The 26135-nt window shown below is 42.0% G+C and overlaps 1 protein-coding gene and 1 pseudogene across 1 annotated transcript; both read right to left on the reverse strand.

Moving 5' to 3' along the window:
* The window catches only part of LOC127641463 (protein AATF-like), a 44637-nt pseudogene extending 29538 nt beyond the window's left edge, over window positions 1–15099 (reverse strand).
* A 3636-nt stretch (window positions 15100–18735) lies between these two features.
* On the reverse strand, window positions 18736–24145 carry LOC127643104 (LIM/homeobox protein Lhx1-like). The gene is made up of 5 exons (XM_052125674.1): window positions 23537–24145; window positions 22393–22616; window positions 21676–21947; window positions 21070–21238; window positions 18736–19802 (listed from the first exon to the last, which is right to left on the reverse strand). The coding sequence occupies exons 1-5, from the start codon at window positions 23704–23706 to the stop codon at window positions 19420–19422; spliced, it is 1218 nt and encodes a 405-aa protein (XP_051981634.1). The 5' UTR covers window positions 23707–24145; the 3' UTR covers window positions 18736–19419.
* Between the last annotated feature and the right edge of the window lie 1990 nt (window positions 24146–26135).

Raw genomic sequence — 26135 nt, forward strand, 5'->3', positions numbered from 1 at the left:
TACAGTAAAAAATACTTAAATATTGATCTGTTTCTCATCCACATCTATCATATCACTTCTGAAGATATGGATTAAACCACTGGAGTTTTAAGGATTACTTTTAAGATGACTTTATGTGCTTTTTGGAGCTTAAAACTTTTGGTTACCATTCACTTGCTGTATGGACCAACAGAGCTGAGATATATTTAAAAGAATTTGAGTTCTGCAGAAGAACAAAGTCATAGGCTACACATCTGGGATGGCATGAGGTTGAGTACCGTATATTCTGGAAATGAATTTGTGCAAGATTATAGTTCGCACCTGGTCAAAATCGCGTTGTTTCGAGAATAAAACACATATATGTTGCACTGACAGAGATTATTTTCGGCAGGCACTAGAACCTGGAAGCAGCCGTGTGAGTCATTTACTTAATCTGCTCAAAAGTCAGATGCACTCTGTTATAAATATTAAATTACCTCAGCAAATCTTTTTGAAAAGATACCTTTCAGATGATGAATAAAATAAAATATTTTGAAAAATACAGTAAATGATGAGATAATTTATATATATATATATATATATATATATATATATATATATATATATATATATATATATACAATAAACTGCGATGGACTGGCGACCTGTCCAGGGTGTCCCCCGCCTTTCGCCCAATGTTAGCTGGGATAGGCTCCAGCCCCCCGCGACCCTGTACACAGGATAAGCGGTTGACGATGGATGGATGGATGGATGGATGGATGGATGGATGGATGGATTATAATTTTTTTTTACTTTATTGTGTCATTTCATTCAACACAGTTTTACTTTTTTGTACAGTCCCTTAACATTCATTTAATAAAGATACCATTATTTTTTAATTTTTCTTGTCCCCACCACCAATACATTTTTAATACAAATAAAAATAAATCAATTAATAATTAAGTAAATAAGTTAAATCATATGCACATACGTATATCATACACCTATACACATGCACGTAATACAAAATACATGAACACAATGCATAATGCATAAACGTAGTACATAACCACATATACAAACATTCAGTAAAAAAAAAATTAAAAGTGAGCTGTATGAAAAGATTTTCATCTATTAATTAGTTTCTTATCTTTCTACTTAATCATTAATTTCAACGGTGCCCATCTTTTTTTCAAAAATCTTTCTTTTATCATTAATTTCAAACGTTATCATTTCCATAGAATGGGCTTTGAAAAAGAAATCCTGCCAATCTTTTAATACAGGGGATTCTTGTCTTCTCCAAAGTCTCGTTATTACTTTAAGTGCTGTAATTCTCAATATTTTAAATAAATATAACTCATTCCTATTAAGAACGGTAGGAAATATACCCAAAACGACTATGGTGTTTGAGTCCCTAGTTCGCTATAAAACCAGGCGTGCAAACACCATTCCTCAAAATTTTCTGACTGAGGGACAAGGAGCACATTGGTCGCACCTCAAAAGATCTCAGAGTCTTGTAGTACAGCCAGCAGTCGCACTGTCTCGTTCCCTTCATTTCAGGGAACCAAGGATACATAGGTAACTGGGACGTTCTGTTATTACTCAGTACACTTGACATATGGGGAACAGAATCCCATCACGCCGCATTACACAACATAACCTTCCAAAGAGGAAACATGATGACCAACACGAGTATGCCACAATTGAGTGACCCTCATGTTGGGACAGGAGGGGAGCACTCAGATTTAATATATGAACTATAGCCATATAGTATGAATTAACCCCTTCACGAACCCAGTTGGAAAGGGAGATTATTTATAATGAAAATGCTTGTGACTTCAGGTAAATTACATTGGCCTGAATGCAGGTGGTTGTGTAAAATGATGGGAAGCCCGTACTTCATAAGTCATAAGGGCATAAGTATATAAATTTGGCCAATGAATAGCAAACAGAGAGGAATTGTGAAGAGAGAGATGTTACGTCTAGGTTGTAAAACCTCCATAGCACACAAAGTGCTAATCAGTCATTCTGAACTGGCAGGTGCGCTCAACGTATGCGTGTAGTGCACGCACAGGGCATAACAAAGGCAATGATTGTTCCTCATTTGAATTACATTGAGGAGGGAAGAAGGCTTGAAGGTGAACCACCTGTGCTCTGAAGGGCATTGTTAGGTTTGAGAGTGGCTTAGAAAGACCGGGGCAAAACTCCAGACATGAATTGTCAATTGATAGTGCATTTAAGTCACCGACCCGTTTTACTGAGGCCAGAGCCAGCAGTAGTGCGGCCTTAATGTAGAGCATGCACAAATCAACAGAGTCCAAAGGCTTGAAGGGGGGACCAACAAGCACTTTTAGGACCAAAGTTAAGTCTCGAGTCAGGACTGTAGCCGGCCGAGGTGGATTTAATCGTTTTGCTACTCTAAGGAACTTTATGATTAAATCAAGATTGCCTATAGTGGCGCCGGCTTCAGTTGCGTGAAACGAAGATATAGTCGCCACATAAACTTTGAGCATTGACGGAGTCCTGCATCTAATCGCTCTTGAAAAAATATAACAATTTCATGTATGGGGCAGTTTAATGGGGCTTTGCCAAGTGAAAGACACCAATCAGTGAACACATTCCATTTTAGAGCGTAGAGGTGTCTCGTGGATGGCGCACCGGCCTGTAAAATGGTGTTCATTACTGAATGCGTCAGTTCTGCCACGTTTAGCATGCTCCGTTCAAAAGCCGCCCAGTTGACATTCTGGATCGTAGCCTTGCTCATCCTTATGTTTGAGGAGCTTAGCTTGAAAAACAAAATCAAAACTAACAGTCAGTAACTGGTAGCCACCAGCTGCATTAAGTACTGCAGTGCATCTCCTCCTCATGGACTGCACCAGATTTGCCATTTCTTGCTGTAAGATTTTACCCCACTCTTCCACCAAGGCACTTGCAAGTTCCCAGACTTTCTGTGGGAATGGCCCTAACCATTCCAACAGGTCCCAAACGTGCTCAATGGGATTGAGATCCAGGCTCTTCGCTGGCCATGGCAGAACACTGACATAACTGTCTTGCAGGAAATTATGCACAGAACGAGCCGTTTGGCTGGTGGCATTGTCATGCTGGAGGGTCAAGTCAGGATGAGCCTACAGGAAGGGTACCACATGAGGGAGGAGGATGTCTTCCCTGTAACGCACAGCATTGAGATTGTCTGCAATTACAACAAGCCCAGTCCTGTGATGATGTGACACACCACCGCAGACCATGACAGACCCTCCACCTCCAAATCGATCCAACTCCAGAGTACAGACCTCGGTGTACTGCTCATTCCTTCGACAAGTCCAAACATAAACACGGGTCCAACCATCACCCCTGGTGAGACAAAACTGTGACTCATCATTTAAGAGCACTTTTTCCAGTCCTGTCTGGTCCAGCGAAGGTGGGTTTGCCCTATCTGGTAAGGACCTGCCTTCCAACAGGCCTACAAGCCCTTTGTTCATCCTCTCTCAGCCTATTGCGGACAGTCTGAGCACTGAAGGAGGGATAGTGCGTTCTTGGTGTAACTCGGGCAGTTGCTGTTGCCATCCTGTACCTGATCCGCAGGTGTGATATTTGGATGTTCCTATCTTGTGCTGGTGTTTTTACATGTGGTCTGCCACTGCAAGGATGATCAGCTTTCCTTCCTGCCTGCTGTCTTAGGCATCTCACAGTATGGACATTGCAATTTATTGCCCTGGCCACATCTGCAGTTATCACGCCTCCATGCAGCATGCATAAGGCACATTCCAGCAGAAGAGCATGGAGCCTGGGCATCTTTCTTTTGGTGTTTTTTAGAGTCAGTAGAAAGGTCTCTTTAGTGTCCTAAGTTTTTATTACTGTGACCTTAACTGTCTACCGTCTGTAAGCTGTTAGTGTCTTAATGACCGTTCCACAGGTGCATGTTCATTAATTGTTTATGGTTCATTGAACAAGCATGGAAAACATTGTGTAACCCCTTTACAATAAAGATCTGTAAAGTTATTTGGAGTTTTACAAAATTATCATTAAAATACAGTGTCCTGAAAAAGAGACATTTCTTTTTGGCTTTATTTATATACTGTATATACACACACACACATACACACACACAATATAACAATATACAATTGCTTCTAAGGATACACAACTCCTTCCGAAGCGCTGCGGCCCGTTCACCAGAGAATCGTCAAGTGGCAAGGTGGATTGATGTTCGCCGGAACACTGCAAGGGAGCCTTCTCGAGTCTTCTTGTTGCCTTGAAGATCCTGCCTGCTGACTCGTGTAGTCAACGGCGAAGCAGTTGAGAGCTTCTAGACGAGAGATGAATCGCTTTCTTGAAGGAAGACATTTCTGAAGAATGGTGTTTGCTTTTATTGCGAACAGATTCGCGCCTCAAACACAATGGACAATATTATAATATTAGCATTATTGTAGAGAGGTTTCAACTAGGTTGTGTGGAAGGACACTCCCCATATGCATTAGCATACGCCATCTCAAGTGTACTGAGTCGTAAGGGGACTATATTTTTCACTTTTGAAGTTGTTCTATTGGGGGCCTGTGTAGCTCAGCAAGTATAGACGCTGACTACCAGCCCTGGTGTCGCAAGTTCGAATTCAGGGCATGCTGAGTGACCAAACTGGCCTGGTTGCTTGGGAGGGTAGAGTCACATGGGGTAATCTCCCCATGGTTACTATTATATGTGGTTCTCGTTCTTGGTGGGGCACGTGTTAAGTTGAGCGTGGATGCCACGGAGAACAATGTAAAATCTACCCACGCACAAAATCTTCGCGGTAACGCACTCAACAAGCCACATGATAAGATGCGTGGATTGATGGTCTCAGACGGGGAGGCAACTGAAATTCATCCTCTGCCACCCAGAATGAGGTGAGTCACTACACCACCATGATGACTCAAGAGGGCATTGGAAATTGAGCATTCCAAATTGGAGAGAAAAGGGGAGGGAAAAAAAGCCTTTAGCTCACCACACCCTCTCCAACATAATGAGGATAACTGGTTATGTTTAGATGATATTTCTGTTATAATTCTGTTATTCTGTTTTAAAATATGTCATGTTCATTTTCCAAGCATATTCTTGCCAGAATGGAGATTGTGTAGTTATAAATACTTATTTAAAATGTTGTTTCTATTCCCCATCTGTTCTTTTTTAATCTAATTCTATTTTCCATTTTACTTTAATTTTATGTAATTTGTCATCATTCATTTCTTGAAATATTTTATAAATTTGTCCTATTACATTTTCTAATTTGTTAGTTTTACTTGCTTTAACCATATACTGCAAAAGGAGGTGTTATGTTTATTTTAATTTCATCTTTCAAAAAGCTCCTTATTTGTATGTATCTATAAAATAGTTTTCTAGATCATGCATATTTGTGTGCTGTTTTCAAAAGTCTGTTTTCCCTTTTCATCATAGATTTGACAAAATCTTACAAAATCTGGATCTCGTGCAATTTCTCTTAAAGGTGCAATATGTATCATTTTTCATGTAATATTCGCCTTTTTTTTCCAATGTGTCAATGGCTTGTAACACAATTAAAAAAATGTGCCCTTCCCGTACTTCCTACGTTGCCTATTAAAGCCTGTAGACTGATTTTCATGTGAAGGGAGCGAGTCGCTTTTGCCTGGAAAATCCAAAGGATGTGACATTAATGCACACTCCCGAGAGCCTTCTGCTATTCAACAGCATCAACAGAGAGCCTGCAATACTAGGTAACGTTATCTTAGACATGGAATCCACAAAACGTCCAGCTCCCAGCACAACACCAACTCCTACACAAATTCTAGAACATCGAGAAAACTAGAGTGAACATCGGCAGTGTTAGGAATTCCTTGTCTTGTTTCACTGTTGCCCTTTGTCTGCCACCTTTGCATTCCTTAGTTTTCACTTTTGTCTTTTGGTTAGCCTTCGTGTTCACTTGTCATTGTTTAGAACTACACTTCCCAGAATCCACCTGCCATCTTCACTGCCATTTTGTTCATTGTTTTCACCTGTATCTCATTCAGTCATCACTCACTGTGTATTTAAGCCCTGCTTTTTGTTCACCCCTTTTCGTTCGTTGAATGTTGTTAGCCTGGTGTGTGTTCCCTGCCTGTGTTTTCTAGTTTTATGTTTATTTCCCCATTGAGGGTTTTCCTTTGTGTTTTTTCTTGCTTGTTTACTTAATAAAGTTGAACTGCGATTGGATCCGCATCTCCTCGTCTGCTTCGCTGCCACCATTCGTAACAGAACGAACGAACAAACATGGATCCAGCGGTTCGAAAAGCGAGCTGTAAGCTGCTCAGCCTTAGTCAGGGAAATCATCCGGTGGAGGACCACATCCGCGATTTCCTCGCGATTGCGAGTGCCACCGAATTCCCTGACTCCGACCTGGTGGGGTTTTTCCGGGCGAGCCCGAACAGTGCGCTCAAGGAGCGGTTGCCACAGGCAACGCGCGGCTGGATGCTCCACGCGTTCGTGGAGGAGACTCTGCTGGCCTGCGGTTCACCATTTACTGTGGGCGTCATCGAGGAGAACCCTGCCACTCCTCCCACAGTGGTAACTCTCCCTTCGCCCGTGGTTCGTCCCTTCACGCCTACCACGGCCAACGAGCCACCGTTGCCAGCTTCGTCCGCCCGGCGGAGGAGAAGAGGAAAGGCTTCTGCTCCCCAGTCTCTGCCTGCCACGGTCAGCGAGCCAGAGCCCACGCTTTCCCCGGTCTGCGAGCCAGAGCCCTCGCCTGCCCCGGTCTGCGAGCCAGAGCCCTCGCCTGCCCCGGTCTGTGAGCCAGAGCCCTCGCCTGCCCCGGTCTGCGAGCCAGAGCCCTCGCCTGCCCCGGTCTGCGAGCCAGAGCCCTCGCCTGCCCCGGTCTGCGAGCCAGAGCCCTCGTCAGCTACAGTCAGCGAGCCAGAACCCTCGCCTGCCCCGGTCTGCGAGCCAGAGCCCTCGTCAGCCACGGTCAGCGAACCCAAGCCAGCGCATACCACAGTCACCCAGCCAGAGCCTGTCACCTCAGAGGTCAGTGAGCCAGTACCTGTCGCCTCAGAGGTCAGTGAGCCAGTACCTGTCGCCTCAGAGGTCAGTGAGCCGGTACCTGTCGCCTCAGAAGTCAGTGAGCCAGCGCCTGTAGCCTCGACCGTCCCTGAGCCAGCGCCTGTAGCCTCGACCGTCCCTGAGCCAGCGCCTGTAGCCTCGACCGTTCCCAGGCTAATGCCAATAGCCTGGACTGACCAAAAGCCAGCGCCAATGGTCATGCCCGTCCTACAGCCTGCGCCCCTCGAGCCTCCCGAGCTTCCCAGAGCTCCGCCCTCTGAGCTTCCCAGAGCTCCGCCCTCTGAGCTTCCCAGAGCTCCGCCTCCCGAGCTTTCCAGAGCTCCGCCTCCCGAGCTTTCCAGAGCTCCGCCTCCCGAGCTTTCCAGAGCTCCGCCTCCCGAGCCTCCCGAGCTTTCCATAGCTCCGCCTTCCAAGCCCCCCGAGCTTTCCAGAGCTCCGCCCCCCGAGCTTTCCAGAGCTCCACCTTCTGAGCTTTCCAGAGCTCCGCCTTCTGAGCTTCCCGAGCTTTCCAGAGCTCCGCCTCCCGAGCTTTCCAGAGCTCTGCCTTCCGAACCTCCCGAGCTTTCCAGAGCTCCGCCTTCCAAGCTTTCCAGAGCTCCGCCTTCCGAGCTTTCCAGAGCTCCGCCTCTTGAGCCTCCCAGGGCTCCGCCTCTCAAGCCTCCCAGGGCTCCACCTCTCGAGTCTTCCAGGGCTCCTCTTGAGCCTTCCAGGGCTCCGCCTCTCAAGTCTCCCCAGCCTCCCAGGGCTCCGTCTCAAGTCTCCCGAGCCTCCCAGGGCTCCTCTCAAACCTCCCAGTGCTCCGCCTCTCAAGCCTCTCGAGCCTCCCAGGGCTCCACCCCTCAAGCCTCTCGAGCCTCCCAGGGCTCCACCCCTCAAGTCTCTTGAGCCTCCCAGGGCTCCGACTCTCAAGCCTTCCAGGGCTCCGCCTCTCAAGTCTCCCGACCCACCAAGGGCTCCTCCTCCCAAGCCTCCTAGGGCTCCGCCTCCCAGGGCTCCATCTCTCAAGTCTCTCGAGTCTGCCAGGGCTCCTCCTCCCGAGATTCCCAGGGCTCCGCCTCTCGAGCCTCCCTCTGCTCTGCCTCCTGAGCCTCCCAAGGCTCTGCCCCCTGAGCCTCCCGAGCTTTCCATGGTTCCTCCTCCCTCGGCTCTGCCTCCTGAGCCTCCCATGGCTCCGCCCCCTGAGGCCTCTGAGCCTCCAGAGCCTCCCTCAGCTCCACCTCCAGAGCCTCCCTCAGCTGAGCCTCCCGAGCCTCCTACGGCTCCGCCTCCCGAGCCTCCTGCGGCTCCGCCCCCTGAGCCTCCCAAGCTTTCCATGGTTCCTCCTCCCTCGGCTCTGCCTCCTGAGCCTCCCACGGCTCCGCCCCTAAGGCCTCTGAGCCTCCCTCAGCTCCGCCTCCAGAGCCTCTCTCAGCTGAGCCTCCCTCGGCTCCGCCTCCCGAGCCTCCTGCGGCTTCGCCTCCCAAGCCTCCTGCGGCTTCACCGTCAGAGCCTTCCAGGTCACCGCCTTTGTGGCCTCCTCCCAGGCCTCCTGACCCTGTTCCCGTCCTATGGCCTTCCCCCAGGCCTCCTGACCCGGTCCCTGTCCTGTGGCCTCCTCCCAGGCCTCCTGACCCAGTGCCTGTCCTGTGGCCTCCTCCCAGGCCTCCTGACCCTGTTCCCATCCTGTGGCCTCTTCCAAGGCCCCCTGATTCAGTCCCTGTCCTGTGGCCTCCTCCCAGACCTCCTGACCCAGTCCCTGTCCTGTGGCCTCCTGCCAGGCCTCCTGACCCAGTCCCTGTCCTGTGGCCTCCTCCCAGGCCTCCTGACCCTGTTCCCGTCCTGTGGCCTCTTCCCAGGCCCCCTGACCCAGTCCCTGTCCTGTGGCCTCCTCCCAGGCCTCCTGACCCAGTCCCTGTCCTGTGGCCTCCTCCCAGGTTCCCCAAACCTGTCCTTGCCCGGTGGCCAGCTCCCAGACCACCTGAACCTGTCCTTGCCATCTGTGCCCCCTTGGACTTCCTGCCTGCCATCTGTGCCACCTTGGACTTCCTGCCTACCCTCTGTGCCCCCTTGGACTTCCTGCCTGCCCTTTGTGCCCCCTTGGACTTCCTGCCTGCCCTTTGTGCCCCCTTGGACTTCCTGTCTACCCTTCGTTGCCCCCTGGACTGCCTGTCTGCCCGCCGTTGCCCCCCTTGGTCTGTCTGCCCACCACAAGCTCCCCCCCAGTCAATGGACATTTTTTGTTTTATGTTGATCGTCTGGAATCCGATCCTTGAGGGGGGCTATGTTAGGAATTCCTTGTCTTGTTTCACTGTTGCCCTTTGTCTGCCACCTTTGCATTCCTTAGTTTTCACTTTTGTCTTTTGGTTAGCCTTCGTGTTCACTTGTCATTGTTAAAGAACTACACTTCCCAGAATCCACCTGCCATCTTCACTGCCATTTTGTTCATTGTTTTCACCTGTATCTCATTCAGTCATCACTCACTGTGTATTTAAGCCCTGCTTTTTGTTCACCCCTTGTCGTTCGTTGAATGTTGTTGTTAGCCTGGTATGTGTTCCCTGCCCGTGTTTTCTAGTTTTATGTTTTATTTCCCCATTGAGGGTTTTTCCTTTGTTCCCGTGTTTTGTGTACCCGCCTTGTTTATTTTTTCTAATAAAGTTTAAACTGCTTTTGGATCCGCATCTCCTCGTCTGCTTCGCTGCCTCCATTCATAACAGGCAGGGCATTTGATTCCTCGAGGGACCTTCGTTTGGTTTTGGGGATCAAAACCAACCCTGAATTGCCGTTCTTCTTATTGGACAGGTAAGCTTACAAAACTGCAAAGCATGTGAAATATAGTGCCATAAGGATTGATCGGTGTAATTTTAGCTAACTTGTTCTTCCCTGCTAACGCTGAGGAATTGCAAGCTACCTTGCTTCGTAACTTTAAAATAATTTCAACAATCTTCTCTTTATAATAAAAGTCAGGATATTGTGAATGTTAATCTGTAATTATTCAACAAGGTAAACTACAATAACATATGAAATGAATGCTAGACAATGTTCAAGATAGTCCAAAAAGCTCCATTCTTTAATGTAACTTAACTTGGTTATACATAAAATCTGTTATTATAAAACAATAGCTCATCGATATATCAAAATGACATTTGTGATGGAATCACGTCAATACAGAATTGTGTCAACATATTTATAATTTACAGTCTATTTTATAAACATCTACTGTCATCCACCAAATTTAGCTAACAGCTATTGATAAAGCTGGCTAGCTAGCTAACGCCGACATAGGCTATCGTATAAATGCAAAAGGGATTCTATCTGGGAGATGTGAAATTATAAGATGCCATTCATTTGATGGATATAAAACAGAAAGGTAATGTTTCTCTTTGGTGTAGTTCGGCGGTCCGAAGAAGTTGTACTCTGAACCATCATATCCTGCCAGAGATATGAGGCAGGGGCGAGGAGCCTACCCCCGTGCAGGATGGGACTCAACTTGTGGTGGTGGGGTGGTGGAGGCTGCCGTGTTAGCACACTGAAACAGCAATGTGATAGATTGTGAACAGACATATAAAGCATTGGCTTACATGAGATTGGCTGGGAGTTACCCCACTAATGGTGTGATGATGTACAGCTGCTAGTCTTCCCGCTAGAACTACTCTGCACTTACATTTATTCAAACTACAGTCTTGCATAGTCAGACTTATATCCACACTTTGTTTTAACCCTGATCCAGCACTGGAGAGTCAAATATAATATACAGTCTCAAAGTTTCTAGTAAAACAATCATAACTGTACAATTTTAACTATGCTGCCGCATCTGTCAGCATGATGTCGGGGAATAGCATACAGTCAGTTTTGGTCAATGCTCACCCGTGTCCCTATAGAGTGTGTGCACGAATGCGATCATGAGCAACAGGCAGCTGGCTGCAGTTCACTTAACGGCCACAGGTGTCATTAATAACAAGGGTTTCTGCACCTTTGAGCAAATCATCCTAAATATTAAATATTCATTACTTTACAAATTCTTCTCCACCATTTAAAAGTTTCACCCTTACAGTAAAATATATTACCAAAATGTTTATTTTTCCCATAAAATAACAATATACTAATCGCATCAACTGACCCAGTCTCCATACACTTCCACTTTGAAGGTGCTTTCACACTTGGTTCGAACCCAAATTAGATTCCTACCCCCTCCCCCTGCCCCCACTGGTCTCTGTTCAAATCATATTTTTGAGGTCCGAACCACGGTCCAGTTGTGTCATCATCATGAGAACAAGTGGCAGCTGTTTACCACTGTATCTAGGTAACAACTCGAGAAGATGTCACTGTGTTAAGTGAAGTTATAAAGTTTGTCTCTTTGGATTTACCATGAAAACTTACCATGCACAGAACAACACTTGCGTTTGGCTCCCACAGATGCATTGAATGTGCCACGATGTGATGAATATTAACATTTGTCTGCCGTGAGCCCGCGGATGCGTTGGAAGAGATGTGAAGAATGTGAGCTGCTCTCTGAAGGCGGTGTATTTGGACACAAGCAGGTAGGAGAAATGCAATATGCCATAATAATTGGGATCGGGAGCCTGCAAATTAACGTCATAACAAGCAGTTCACTTCCGCTATTTGGTACGATTGTGTTCATATCAGCAGCGAACCGTACCGGAGTTCACATGAACCTTAACCCAGACCACCTTTTCAAGTGACCTGGGTGCGGTTTGCAGGTGCGCACCCGAGTTCGGAAAAACAGTGTTCACATTATCCAAACGAACCGAACTTTGACGTCATTCGACCCCAGGTGCGCACCAAATGTGCTAGTGTGAAAGCACCCTGAATTGAGCTGAGAATTTTCATTTTTGGGTAGACTATCCCTTAAAGTACAGTGGGTACGGAAAGTATTCAGACCCCCTTAAATTTTTCACTCTGTTATATTGCAGCCATTTGCTAAAATCATTTAAGTTCATTTTTTTTCCTCATTATTGTACACACAGCACCCCATATTGACAGAAAAACACAGAATTGTTGACATTTTTGCACATTTATTAAAAAAGAAAAACTGAAATATCACATGGTCCTAAGTATTCAGACCCTTTGTTCAGTATTTAGTAGAAGCACCCTTTTGATCTAATACAGCCATGAGTCTTTTTGGGAAAGATGCAACAAGTTTTTCACATCTGGATTTGGGTATCCTCTGCCATTCCTCCTTGCAGATCCTCTCCAGTTCTTTCAGGTTGGATGGTAAACGTTGGTGGACAGCCATTTTCAGGTCTCTCCAGAGATGCTCAATTGGGTTTAAGTCAGGGCTCTGGCTGGGCCATTCAAGAACAGTCACGGAGTTGTTGTGAAGCCACTCCTTCGTTATTTTAGCGGTGTGCTTAGGGTCATTGTCTTGTTGGAAGGTGAACCTTCGGCCCAGTCTGAGGTCCAGAGCACTCTGGAGAAGGTTTTCGTTCAGGATATCCCTGTACTTGGCCGCATTAATCTTTCCCTCGATTGCAACCAGTCGTCCTGTCCCTGCAGCTGAAAAACACCCCCACAGCATGATGCTGCCACCACCATGCTTCACTGTTGAGACTGTATTGGACAGGTGATGAGCAGTGCCTGGTGTTCTCCACACATACCGCTTAGAATTAAGGCCAAAAAGTTCTATCTTGGTCTCATCAGACCAGAGAATCTTATTTATCACCATCTTGGAGTCCTTCAGGTGTTTTTTAGCAAACTCCATGCGGGCTTTCATGTGTCTTGCACTGAGGAGAGGCTTCCGTCGGGCCACTCTGCCATAAAGCCCCAACTGGTGGATGGCTGCAGTGATGGTTGACTTACTACAACTTTCTCCCATCTCCCGACTGCATCTCTGGAGCTCAGCCACAGTGATCTTTGGGTTCTTCTTTACCTCTCTCATCAAGGCTCTTCTCCCCCGATAGCTCAGTTTGGCCGGACGGCCAGCTCTAGGAAGGGTTCTGGTCGTCCCAAACGTCTTCCATTTAAGGATTATGGAGGCCACTGTGCTCTTATGAACCTTAAGGGCAGCAGACTTTTTTTGTAACCTTGGCCAGATCTGTGACTTGCCACAACTCTGTCTCTGAGCTCTTCAGGCAGTTCCTTTGACCTCATGATTCTCATTTGCTCTGACATGCACTGTGAGCTGTAAGGTCTTATATAGACAGGTGTGTGGCTTTCCTAATCAAGTCCAATCAGTATAATCAAACACAGCTGGACTCAATTGAAGGTGTAGAACCATCTCAAGGATGATCCGAAGAAATGGACAGCACCTGAGTTAAATATATGAGTGTCACAGCAAAGGGTCTGAATACTTAGGACCATGTGATATTTCAGTTTTTCTTTTTTAATAAATGTGCAAAAATGTCAACAATTCTGTGTTTTTCTGTCAATATGGGGTGCTGTGTGTACAATAATGAGGAAAAAAATGAACTTAAATGATTTTAGCAAATGGCTGCAATATAACAAAGAGTGAAAAATTTAAGGGGGTCTGAATACTTTACGTACCCACTGTATGTACACAATATGATTCAGACTTGTGTGCTAAAATAGACACAGGGTGGGTGCAATAAAGAACCCATGAAATCAAAATTGGAGTTTTGTGACTAAAAGCTCATGTCTATTAGCTTTAACACCATTTATATGCCAGTGTAGTTGTTCTTGACTTGAAGGTCGCAGCCAAAATTGGTAAACTGTGGAAAGAAAACTGTCAAACCTTTTCATGGGGTCTTTAAGACTCATTAGACAGCTGCAAAAGGAGGTATCCTATTCACTAAGCACAACCAATTCATTCATTAATGCTGAACGTTCATCACATATCTTGTGTTCAATTAAGGCACACTCATTAAGCAAGCATTAATCTCGAAAGCATTAAGGTTTCCAATGTAATTTATTAATGCACTGTGACAGCAAACTCGTATATGCTGAAGCAAAATTAGCCATTATAAATGATGCTTTATATATATGGTAAAAATGTATTAACATACTATTTTTCAAAGCTTCAGCATATTCAGGTCCTCCCCTGCTCTTGAACTCTGGGAATGTCTGTGATTGTGGAAGCCGATTGGCTGTCACAAGAGCTTTCTGCATTTTGATTCACCCTTCAAGCAACAGGTCCCAAAGAGCTGCAGGGATGTGTGTGTGTCCATTACTGAGCTGATTTTTCGACTTCTTCGTCCATCTTCTCTTTAGAGTAGGTCCTCAGCTCTGATTCCTCCTCCTCCTCTTCCTCATTTTTTGCTTCCTCTTCATCACTGGCAGCTTAGTCCTCATCTTCCTCATCACTGTCTCCAAGATCATCCATTCCCTCTGTGAGTTTCATAATGTCTGTGCTCTTCATCTTGGAGACTAAATTGGACATCTGTGAGATATTGTCTGCATTAAGATTAACATCATCTTGTTTTTCTTCGTCATCATCATCATCAACATCATCACTGCTGCATTCTTCCTCATCATCCTCATCGCCTTCCTCTTTATCGTCATTATTGGTTTTAATACTTTTCATGTACTTATCCAACATTCCATAATCTTCATCATCCTCCTCTTCTTCCTCATCCGCTGAAAACAAGTGTTAGCTCTGACAAAACCTGTGATAACATGCATTTTTAAGATGTTACTCTCTTATCTCAGCTTAAAACTGAAGTGTGTAACTTTTTTATGTTAAAATATTTTCTCCTATCCAAGCTTACTGTGCAGAGACAACCATAGGCTGATTTTACCAGAAAGGTTTAAACACTGTGTATTTGTGGGACCATCACAACATTGCTCTGTTTGTTCGAGCCATGGCTGGAGTTTGTGGTGGGACTATTTGTTTGTGTGGGCAATAAAAGACGGGGAACAGGGGTGGGAGGTGTTTGATTATTTTTTTCAATTCCGTTTGGTGCTTCTAATGGCGCAGAATGTACACTCTTCACTTTTAAAAATAATTTTTTATTTTTTTAAAATAAGTGGACTGATCATTTCCACCTTACCTGATCATCAAATACTTTCAGTAGGTCTTTTCTGGATGTTGCCTTGACGATCAGTGTCTGCCAGAATGGCAACTGATCACTTCCGCAGATGACCAGATGCAAGTTCTTCATAATTATCACTTTCATCAAATTTCTCTATGAATTTGGCCTTCATCTCTGCAGGTTACATTAATATTTAGTAAGGTTGGGTATGAGTCCTCAACAGCATTTACAAGCATAATCATATCAACAAACTTCCAGTAATCCATTCAAAGTTATACATTAGATCTACATGCAAAATAAATCGTTCTTTTTTTTTTTTTACAGGAATAAACAATATTTATTCTATAATAAATTTAACACGTCGATGGGTTCACATTAATTAAGCAGTATTCTATAGTTCTTACTGATATACATACAGGAAGATACGTCTCAAGCAAAGACAATAGTACATATACAAGTACACAATATATCAATTACACTGATCAGCCACAACATTAAAACCACTGACAGGTGAATATTAGACAGCAAGTGAACAGTCAGTTTTTGAATTTCATGTGTTGGAAGCAGGAAAAATGGGCAAGCGTAAGAATCTGAGCGACTTTGACCGGGGCCAAATTGTGATGGATAGACGACTGGTCCGAGCATCTCCAAAAAGGCAGGTCTTGTGGGGTGTCCCCGATACACAGTGGTTAGTACCTACCAAACGTTGTCCAAGGAAGGACAACCGGTGAACCGGCGACAGGGTCATTGGCGCCCAAGGCTCACTGATGCATGTGGGGAGCGAAGGCTAGCCCACCTGGTCTAATCCCACAGAAGAGCTACTGTAGCACAAATTGCTAAAAAACGTAATGCTGGCCATGATGGAAAGGTGTCAGAACACACAGTGCATCACAGCTTGCTGCGTATAGGGCTGCGTAGCCGCAGACAGGTCAAAGTGCCCATGCTGACTCCTGTCCACCACTGAAAGCACCTAAAACGGGTACGTGAGCATCAGAACTGGACCATGGAGCAATGGAAGAAGGTGGCCTGGTCTGATGAATCACGTTTTTCTTGTAGATCATGTGGACGGCCGGGTGCGTGTGCATCGTTTACCTGGGGAAGAGACGGCAGCAGGATGCACCATGGGAAGAAGGCAGGCCGGCAGAGGCAGTGTGATGCTCTGGGCGATGTTCTGCTGGGAAATCTTGGGTCCTGGGATTCGTGCGGATGCTACTTTGACACGTGCCACCTACCAAAAGATTCTTGCAGACCATGTACACCCCTTCATTGCAACAGTATTCTCTGATGGCAGTGGCCTCTTTCAGGAAGATAATGCGCCCTGCCACACTGCACACATTGTTTAGGAATGGTTTGTGGAACATAAAAAAGAGTTTAAGGTGTTGACTTGGCCTTAAAGTTCCCCAGATCTCAATCTGATTGAGCATCTATGGGATGTGCTGGATCAACAAGTCCGATCCATGGATGCCCCACCTGGCAACTTACAGGACTTAAAGGATATGACTCCAGTGTTTAAATCCATATCTTCAGAAGCAGTATTATAGTTGTGGGCAGGGTTGTGGAGTAACGGAATACATGTAACAGGATTATAATTTTAAGATATGAGTAACTGTTCCACTACAGTTACAATTTAAATAACTGGTAATTAGAATACAGATACATTCAAAAAGTATTTTGATTACTGAAGAGATTACTTTGCATTTTCTTGTTTAATTTAATATTTAGATGTAAAACATGTATACATGTAAATTATGCAATCCAAAATTAATTTGAACAGCAGTGAAACACTTTCTTATGATGTGTTACATTCATACGAGCAGACAGAGAAGTAAGTTTGAAGTAAGTTTGGAGCAGAAGAAATAGAAATAAACCTTGTGTAAATTGTCAGCTTTATGCAAAGCTAAAATGCTTTTTCTAACCATTTTACATGCACGTTACCAGACATGATCATATTTTTTATCAAGAAAATTCACATTAGATCATAATTTCTTTTTTCTAGTAAGACCTTTGATATTAGGGCAAAAAACTTATTCTTGATAATAATTTTTTTATTTATTTCCTGTAAAAATATCTATAAATCCTTTAAACAAGATCAATTTGATTGAACAAACTGATAGAAACAACACTGCATAAGATATTTTGGTTTTCTGAGAATTAATTTTTAATATGTGTATTTATATGTGTAATATGTGTATTTTAATATACTATAGTGGCAGAATTTTTAATAGTCAAAAGAAGTGAAAAAATCTACCAGTGCTGAAGCAATAATCCGAAGTAATTCAAATATGTTAATGACCATGAAGATATAAACCAAAAGAAACAAGCACACACATAGGACGGACAGCTGCCCGTAAATATTCTCTCTCAGTCGCACCACTGTCCGCAGTCGGCCTTTATCCCTCTCTGAGGCTTGATTAGCCTGATAAGGGATTGGGTGTGTAAAATCACGACCCAGCCCCGCACTCCACCCTGTCACATTTCTCCCTCGTTCTCTCAGGCCGGAGATCCCCTTATGCCCCGTCTGATGGCAGGTCATCCCCGCCTTCCTGAATCTGGGAGGGGACAGGGGGAGGGAAACAATAATGAAAAATAGGGGGGTAATCCCTGTAATAGCGCAGAACCCCCCCAACAAAAAACACTATACATTTTTAAAGAGAGTGAAAAGGCCAACACTGAGCGGCAGTGGGAGAGAGAGAGGAGAGAGAGAAAGAAAAAAAAACACTTACTTGCCGGTTCTCCGATACAGCGTAGTTAGGTCCTCGGCCACCCTTCCACCCTCTAGTGGACAACAGTCACGACCCAGCCCTGCCCTCTGCCCTGTCACAGTAATCTAACTGAATATGTTACAAATTACATTTTACAGCATGTATTCTGTAATCTGTAGTAACCCTCCCAACCCTGGTTGTGGGTGAGAAACAGATCAATATTTCAGTCATTTTTTTTTTTACTATAAAATCTCCTCCCTGCCCAGTAGGTGGCGACATGCACAAAGAATGTGAATCACCAAAAACAAAAGAAGGAGAATGTGGTAGTGAAAGTGGAGATTGATAGTAAAAAAAAATGACATTTATCGTATCACTTCAGAAGACATGAATTTAGCCACTGGAGTCTTATGGATTACTTTTATGCTGTCTTTGTGATTTTTTTAGCTTAAAAGTTCTGGTCACCATGTACTTGCATTGTATGGACCAACAGAACTGAAATAGTCTTGGTTGTGTTCCGCAGACAAAAGAAAGTCATACACATCTGATGGCATGAGAGTGAGTACATGATGAGAGCATTTTCATTTTTGGGTGAACTATTCTTTTAATTAGTAATTATAATTCACAGTTTTGTTATTGTCTTATTGAAATAATTCAATAGAATGCATTTAGTAAGCATTACATGTCCAAAGCATTTTTAAGCATCTCATTATGATAGTAAAAAGTATCGCCTTATTATTGCACTTAACAGCATATTAGTAGATCTCCCTATATGATAATAGATTACTCTGCAATTATTCTTTAAAGAGTAACTGAGTACTTGTTTAGTCCTACAACTACCCCCCCTCACCTTCCTTAGCTGTATAGCGTCTCCCAATCAACAGTGAGATTAACAAACATATTTGTTTGTAGGTCCTCAAATAAAATTCATAAAACTGATCTTTTACCTATTTTTTATTAACAAATGTCCTCATTGGTTCCTGGTAGACACCTTACTTAAAGGATAAAATGCACTAAGAGTTTAAAAAAAACCAATTACCATTTTTGTGTTTGTGCTTCATTTGTCAACATATATTTATGGTTTTGTTTAGTGTATTCTTTATGCACACACAATCATACAAACTAGAGCAGTTAATCACAACTCAAATATCAATTGTATTAATTCAAATGTTTGGTTACTTGCTTGAAGAAAAAGTGTATCCATCAGTATAAAAGGGTTTTTTTAAGTCATTGTTGATATTAAAACCCTTGAATAAAATATATGTAAACAATTGACTGCTCTCTGTCCACTGGCCATATTAAATAATTTTAGTTCTAAAATTCAAGTCATATTTCATTGTAAATAAAGGGTTTGTCAGAACATTTTTAAGTTTCCCTTTTAAACACAAATGCACTGAGATTTGGTGGAACGCATAATAGAAATGTAACAAGCAGAGAAATGTTTTGGTGCAAGATGATTTCAAGTGTCATTATGGCAAAGCCTTGAAAGGCAAAGAGGTTTGAGGAGTCAGGTTATGCTACACATTTAAACAGACACACCAGCATTCTGTTATTTTCTTAAACTGTCGTTGTCTTTAGCACTACAAGTTCTACAGACCCATATTTGACATTCCACTTTCAAGTACACAAATGTTGCTTTGAATAGATAAATAAATTAAATAAATAAGTAAACAAATTAACATAAATAGACAGATAATTAAATAGATAAATGAACTAAATAGAAACACTGCTGCTGTAAAATCACGCACAAAGAGTACATTTCCACATGTTTGTATCCTGAATTAGTTTGGCTTCTACCAAACCGTCCCCTCATTCATTTCTGTGGAAGGGAGAGACAGTTGATTGCTGTATCCATTGCCACTGAGAGAGTTCAGGGATGTGAAAGGCGGATTGGAGTCACACATGTCATTAGAGATACTGTGAATGGAGGTGGGTGCGCTGGGCTCTGGGCTGGGAGAGTCCCCAAGGTGGTGCGATATCATCTCACTGAAGCATTGTGCCTCACTGGAGGGGTGGTGTGCTCCATGGTGGTGGTCCATGCTCCCTAGAGGGGTTCCTGCTGGGCCAGAGGATGGCATGAATCCCAGATCACCTGGAGTCTGGGCTTGGGAGGATGGTAGAAACTGAGGGAAGTAGTTGTAGTCAGATCCTGGGCCATAGTATTCACTTTGATAGTCTGTAAGAAAGTTGAGAGTGAGCACACTGTTTAAAGACCATGTGAAATCAAAGTGAGTGTTTTATGGGTTTTAGTCCATCCCTGCATTCCAAATGGCATATATGATGTGATATGATATGCATATATGATGTGATATGATATGCATATATGATGTGATATGATATGCATATATGATGTGCCGCCCGATGGGAGAACAGTCATGCTGTAAGGCCTTAAATTTGACCAAATTTGCTTTTAACAGATATTTACAATTCTATTGATAAGATTCTATTGATTTAAATGTGAAAAAGTATTATAGGCTGTAAAAAATGGTTACGTGCATGTGCCTAAAATGTATTTATTAATAATAATTTATATTTACATTACAATACTGCCAGCTGTAGTTGCCAGAAATTCACCGAAAAAAATATGGTAACCACGTTTCAGGCTTTACTAGATGTAATTTTGATGCCTGTATATTTTACGGTGAATTAACATCGTTTATATTATTAAATAATAAACTTGATATATCAACCTTCTGAAAGTATAAAAATCTGCTATTCACTTTATAATGTATTGTTAATTGCCGTAGTGACTACAGAAGAGCACATGATGACATGAAGTTCACCAATAGTGGCTCTTCCAGCAGCAATGACCAATAAACATGTGACTCCTGCTCAGTGTCACTCAAACAAACACTAAACACCATCAGGGAACACATGTGAAATTAAAATAATGTAATAAACATTAACTAAACTACATCATATATAACACAGAACACCGCAAAGTACATAACTGATATTAAAAATAAGAAGAAACATAATTATTCACATAAAATATAATTAAATGAACTGGGTCACGCAGGGAATTCTGGGATGCCGATTATTGTTTTTTTACCATAAATTTAAAAACAATTTACTGTAAAAAGTACATGTACTCCCTTGTTAAACACAATATAAATTTTTACTGTTAATTATACAGAAAATCATACTTTTTCATTTATTTAACAATATTTTACCATAAAACTACATGTAGGCCCTATAGTCTTTTTAAATATATATAAAAATAAAATTACCATATCTTTTAAGGTAACTAACTACCCATTAACCAATTAATGTGTTTTTTTACTATAGCATTTAGCAAATTACAGTGTAGTATTTAGGCGTTGTGATGTAGGCCTATACATCAAAAACAATAGCTCTGTATAATATATAAACTTAATGTATATTGTGTGTGTTTTTGTTTGTTTTTTCTTCTTCTTCAAATATTAGACTAATGAACAACTCACCACCATAGTACGAGAAATGTCCGTTGGCCATGAGCTCTCCTGGTTCCAGTCGGTCGGCGTGCAGCGCTCTCATTCTCCTCGGACTGCGGAAGAACATGTGTCGTCTGGCGCCCAGCGCGCTCAGCTGCTTCATGCGCCTCTCTTTAGAGCGACGATTCTGAAACCACACCTGCACACCAGAACACAATACACACACAAGAAGAGATGGGACATTCGTTTAGAAATAAAGAAACACCAAAGTCATTTATCTGAGAGCCACTGTGTTATAATCACAAAATTATAATCAGAGATTTTTCTAAAAAAAAAAAAAAAAAAAGGACCAACATATGCTATTTACATTCAGCAGACTGCAATGAGCTATTTATTTAGGAAACGGACATGCCTGGATATCGTTAATCCGAAGTCACATTCAAAGAAACAAAGAAAGAGAACTTTGTGTGTTAGTTTAGTCTTTCCCTCAACAGCCAATATGATCTATTCAAGGTCATTATCATTCTTGTGTGTCCGATCACATTTGCATACAATCACACTGTACGATAAACATTAAAACATCACTTCAAGAGGGGGCACGGTTGTAGAGTAAATTCTTATTATTTGAAGCCTTGCCTGTATGACTCGCATATTGAGGCCTGTGTCCTGTGCCAGCTGCTCTCGTATGTGTCTGGTGGGTTTAGGTGTGGCGGCGAAAGCAGCTTTCAGCGTCTCCAGTTGTTTGGCTTTGATAGTCGTGCGCGGCCCGCGACGTTTCCCGCCGAGATTCTGCTCGTCGTTTTCGTTGTTGCAGGTCTCCTTGTCGGACAGCTGTCCGGTCTCAGAGTCTTTATAATCGTCTTGAGGATCCTGAGATTCTGGCGATAGGCTCGGATCGCTGCATGTAACTGTCGAGAACACAAAAATAAAATATTTGTAGCCACGTCGTTGTCATAAGCTAATATAAACATATAGCCTACTATATAGACCGCATATTGATGCGCAAGAGTAACGCTTTTCAATTTCACAACAAAATGTAATCAAATTGTATTGTATAGGCTAAATATTTTTAACAAAATTAATAAAAACTTAATAAAATTATTTTAAAACAAAATTAATTATTATTATTTGATTTTGTTAAAGATTATTCAGCTCAATTTGATTGAATTTTGTTATGAAATTTAAATGTGTAGGCTAAAAAAAATAAATAAATTTGTTTTGAGCGTAATAGTTAGTCCAAACTAATGTTAAGGCCGTAAGACATTTTTTTATAGGCCCTACCTTGAATGTGCCCGATATAGGCTTAGCTATTCATAAATCCATCTGACAATTTCAAGGTCCGTAGTTACTCACTTGACAGGAGGTTTGTGTCTTTTCCCATGCTGTTGTTCACGTAATCCTCCTTGCAGACAAATTTATATTCATCTAGTATGTATAATTCTTCCCCCGTGGAAAGTTGTTTATTGCACATGATACAGGTGAAACAGTTCAGGTGAAAGACTTTGCTTCGCGCTTTCCGTACGAGATCATTGGGTGAGATCCCCTGCGCGCAACCTCCACATTTAGTGCCATAACGTCTGTTGTGATGAACAGAGACATCATTAGAAAATTAGAAAATCAAATAACTAAAAAAATTAATAATATATCACATTAAATAGAATATATAGGCTAAATGAATCACGTTTGAAAATAGCCAGTGAGAAAGATTGTTGGCTTTCATGAAAGAAACTAGGCCTGTATTTTCACAGTTCATAAATGATTCTGTTTTTATTTTTTATTTTAATATTGCAATTATTTTTGTAGTATTAAATATTTGCATTTCTGTCCGTATGTTTATAGACATATTTTAAATTAGCAATTCTAACAGAAAAAATTCAGAAGGTCGACATTTAGAATTGCTTTGTTCAAACGTATTAACGGAATATCCTCTTGCCAACTGCGCAAGAGATAATAAACATTCTTTTGTCTCTGCGCGTGCATGTTAACGGAAACAAATGTGTGCTGACTGCACGCACGTCTATGGCTTTCCTATCGAGCTCATTCTTTATTCAACTTGACTTATCACATCTTTGCTCGCGCTTTTGCAAACAAACGCATGTGCCGCGAGACCTCCGTCAGGTGCTGGTGTAATTCTCATCCCTCTACCTGTCTGACACTCATACCTTGTAAACAAAGAGAACTCTTCTTCAGTCTGTCACTTAACAAGTTATCAAGTGTAGTGACCTTTTATGTGCACCATCGAATTTTCTTTCTCGTTTATTGTGATTTTGCAACTGAAACCGAAAGATGTTAGCTATATTTATTCTAACTATTATATTTTGTCCCCCTAAACTAGTGCTTCATCTAAATTAACTAGTTTTATTAAAGCCAAAAATATTAGACCTAAGTAATATACATAATATTAATATACTGCTTTTTATTTTAATTCTTTTTTATATATATTTATAACAGGTAGCCTATGGAGGTCATTGTCCTGTGACACGATGCACGTGCCTACCTGACAAAGTCGTTTTTGCAGTAGAGTCGTCCTTCTCTTGAAAAGCATCTATCAGTTAAATTACATTTGCAGTCACAGCATTGCACGCATTTGGCATGCCAGGCTCTATCCAAGACGCTGAGCAGGAATCTGTCCAGAATAGGCCTCTCGCATCCAGCACAGTGGGCCATATTTTGCAACTCCAATCACTGCGTTTCTGTCCTTAGTGAAAGGCAAAACAATCTGCTCGATGTGTTCCAGAAGTTCGAGAAAACTACGTAACCCTCGATCCAAGTGAACCAAATGTCACCACAAAGGCAGACATTGAATATAATGCAGCATTCCGAGATTTTGCCTAAAGATGACAGCGCAGTGAGGGACAAGTGATCGCCACCTCCTTATTCAAAGATTTAACATACGCGTATCTTATACCATTAAAACTCTCTTTGAAGTGTTGGTCAAATCTCACGTGTAGGCCTAATACTAACAAAATGTTGAAATCAGAGCGCGCGGTATTTCCATTGCTCCAGAGAAAGAACAGGAACAATGAACGGTTCAAACAAACCGCGTTACTTCTGCCGTTTATAAAAAGTTACAATGAACGATTTCAAGGCATATCGCGCAGCTGTATTCCTGGTTATCTCCAGTTTCACCTCGCACTGCTTCACGCGCCTTTGGAAGCTGCAGAAAGTCCTTATTCCCTTCGGTGTTACGTCATATTGGACCAGAGCCAATCAGATTAGAGTACATTAGGTGGAAAATAGAATCTCCTACAATATCTGCTGTGCACAATAAATGAGCATTACCAAAACAAACTTGAGACAGACTTATTTACATTAGAGTATTGTAAAAATGTTTTGCTAATTATTTTGACCACCTTAGAAACCCCCCAAAAATGTGTAACGCAATGTCATGTTTCGGTTCTTCTTCGTTAATGGTATTTACTTCATTCTTTATTATCCAATTAATCGGTTTTTTTTAACATGAAGAATACGTTGTGAATACGTTTTGTTCTTTTGTTTAAGGAACTCAAACGTTATAAACACTGACAGGTTTAGGACGAATGGATCATTTTGTATCACATCTTTTTTATTTTTTGTATCAAAAATACATTTAAATAATCGTGTATGTATATATATATATATATATATATATATATATATATATATATATATATATATATATATATATATATATTTTTTTTTTTTTTTTTTTTTTTTTATGTATTTATATTTTTTATTTTATAGTTGCTTTATTTATGGATTGATCGATTACACCTTGTCCTTGAAATGCAAATAGCATTTGATGCTGATATTGCATTAAACATTAAACTACTACTACGATAGACATGTGTTATCAACTTCCATCCATCCATCCATCCATCCATCCATCGTCAACCGCTTATCCTGTGTACAGGGTCGCGGGGGGCTGGAGCCTATCCCAGCTAACATTGGGCGAAAGGCGGGGGACACCCTGGACAGGTCGCCAGTCCATCGCAGGGCCACACATAGACAGACATACACTCACACTCTGTGTTATCAACTTGTCAAAGTGTTTTCATATTCTCTTTTTTTATATATATACTTGAGGGGATTGAAGGCATTAATTTACTATCAAGCAAATGTTCAACTAAATTATTAAATGATTCCTATTTGTTAGATAATTTTAATCTTAGATTATTTTTTAAATTCTAATGAAGGTAAGCATTTTATATATTTATATATATGAAAACATGCCACCAAAAAAGCATTAAAACATAAATGTAAAACTCTTCAATTGAATTAACAGTTCATTATGCATTCAATATTTTAGGCCCATTTGTAGAAACTAATTTCGTTTTGTCTGCTACAATCTGCATGTTATCATTAAACAAAGGGTGATTAACAAAATTGAGAGCAATTTCCAAAAATGTTAGCTAACCTGGATGAGGCATCTGGAATATGAACGAGTGGCGAATAAAGGGTGTTTGTGTTTTCAAACATTGTGATCAAGAAATTCTGCACAGTTCGGACTACACGACCTCGACTGCCATGTGGGAAAAGAGGGGCATGGTAGTTTCCAGCTCAGATGAATGTTGCTCTGCGATTATTCTTCAATACGGGTGAGAGGGCAAGGATCACTAATGATTATAATATAAAGTCCCCGGCTGCTGGGAGATATTATCGCGCACGGGGAACAATCTGCGGAGCTGGGAAGCGAGAGATAGCGGATTTTCTGTGTCATAGAACAGACAGAGAACACGCATCATGCCTGTATGCTATAGATATCATTAGACGTGGGATTTGATCCTCAACAATGGAATGAGAGAATATGTTTTTTTACGACTTTTATTGTTTAATCAAGTCAAATATGTGCATGAGAAATCCAATGATGCAGAAGTAATAGAAAAATCTTGGCTATACTACATAGGCTAATGATCATTCAATTAAAGTGTTTTGACATAAACATAAAGGTTCCATAAAGTGATTTGCAGCTTGATTCAGAGAACCTTTCCTTAAATGATATGGGTTTAATAAACCCATTAGAGCTTTACTTGTACTCTTAATAAAGTATGCACTCTATAGAACAATAGATCTAACTATCACCATTAGGGACTTATAGAGCATATAAAAATTGTGCT

Source organism: Xyrauchen texanus, chromosome 4 (assembly GCF_025860055.1).
Source record: "Xyrauchen texanus isolate HMW12.3.18 chromosome 4, RBS_HiC_50CHRs, whole genome shotgun sequence".
Taxonomy (NCBI): domain Eukaryota; kingdom Metazoa; phylum Chordata; class Actinopteri; order Cypriniformes; family Catostomidae; genus Xyrauchen; species Xyrauchen texanus.

Excerpts from the sequence above, each read along its gene's own strand:
- LOC127643104 (XM_052125674.1), bottom strand. The coding sequence starts at position 23,706 with ATGGCCCACTGTGCTGGATGCGAGAGGCCTATTCTGGACAGATTCCTG. Across the intron at positions 21,239-21,675 it reads TCAATATGCGAGTCATACAG|GTGTGGTTTCAGAATCGTCG; the intron begins GCAAGGCTTCAA and ends TCTGGTGTGCAG. Across the intron at positions 19,803-21,069 it reads ACATTTCTCGTACTATGGTG|ACTATCAAAGTGAATACTAT; the intron begins GTGAGTTGTTCA and ends ACTTTCTTACAG.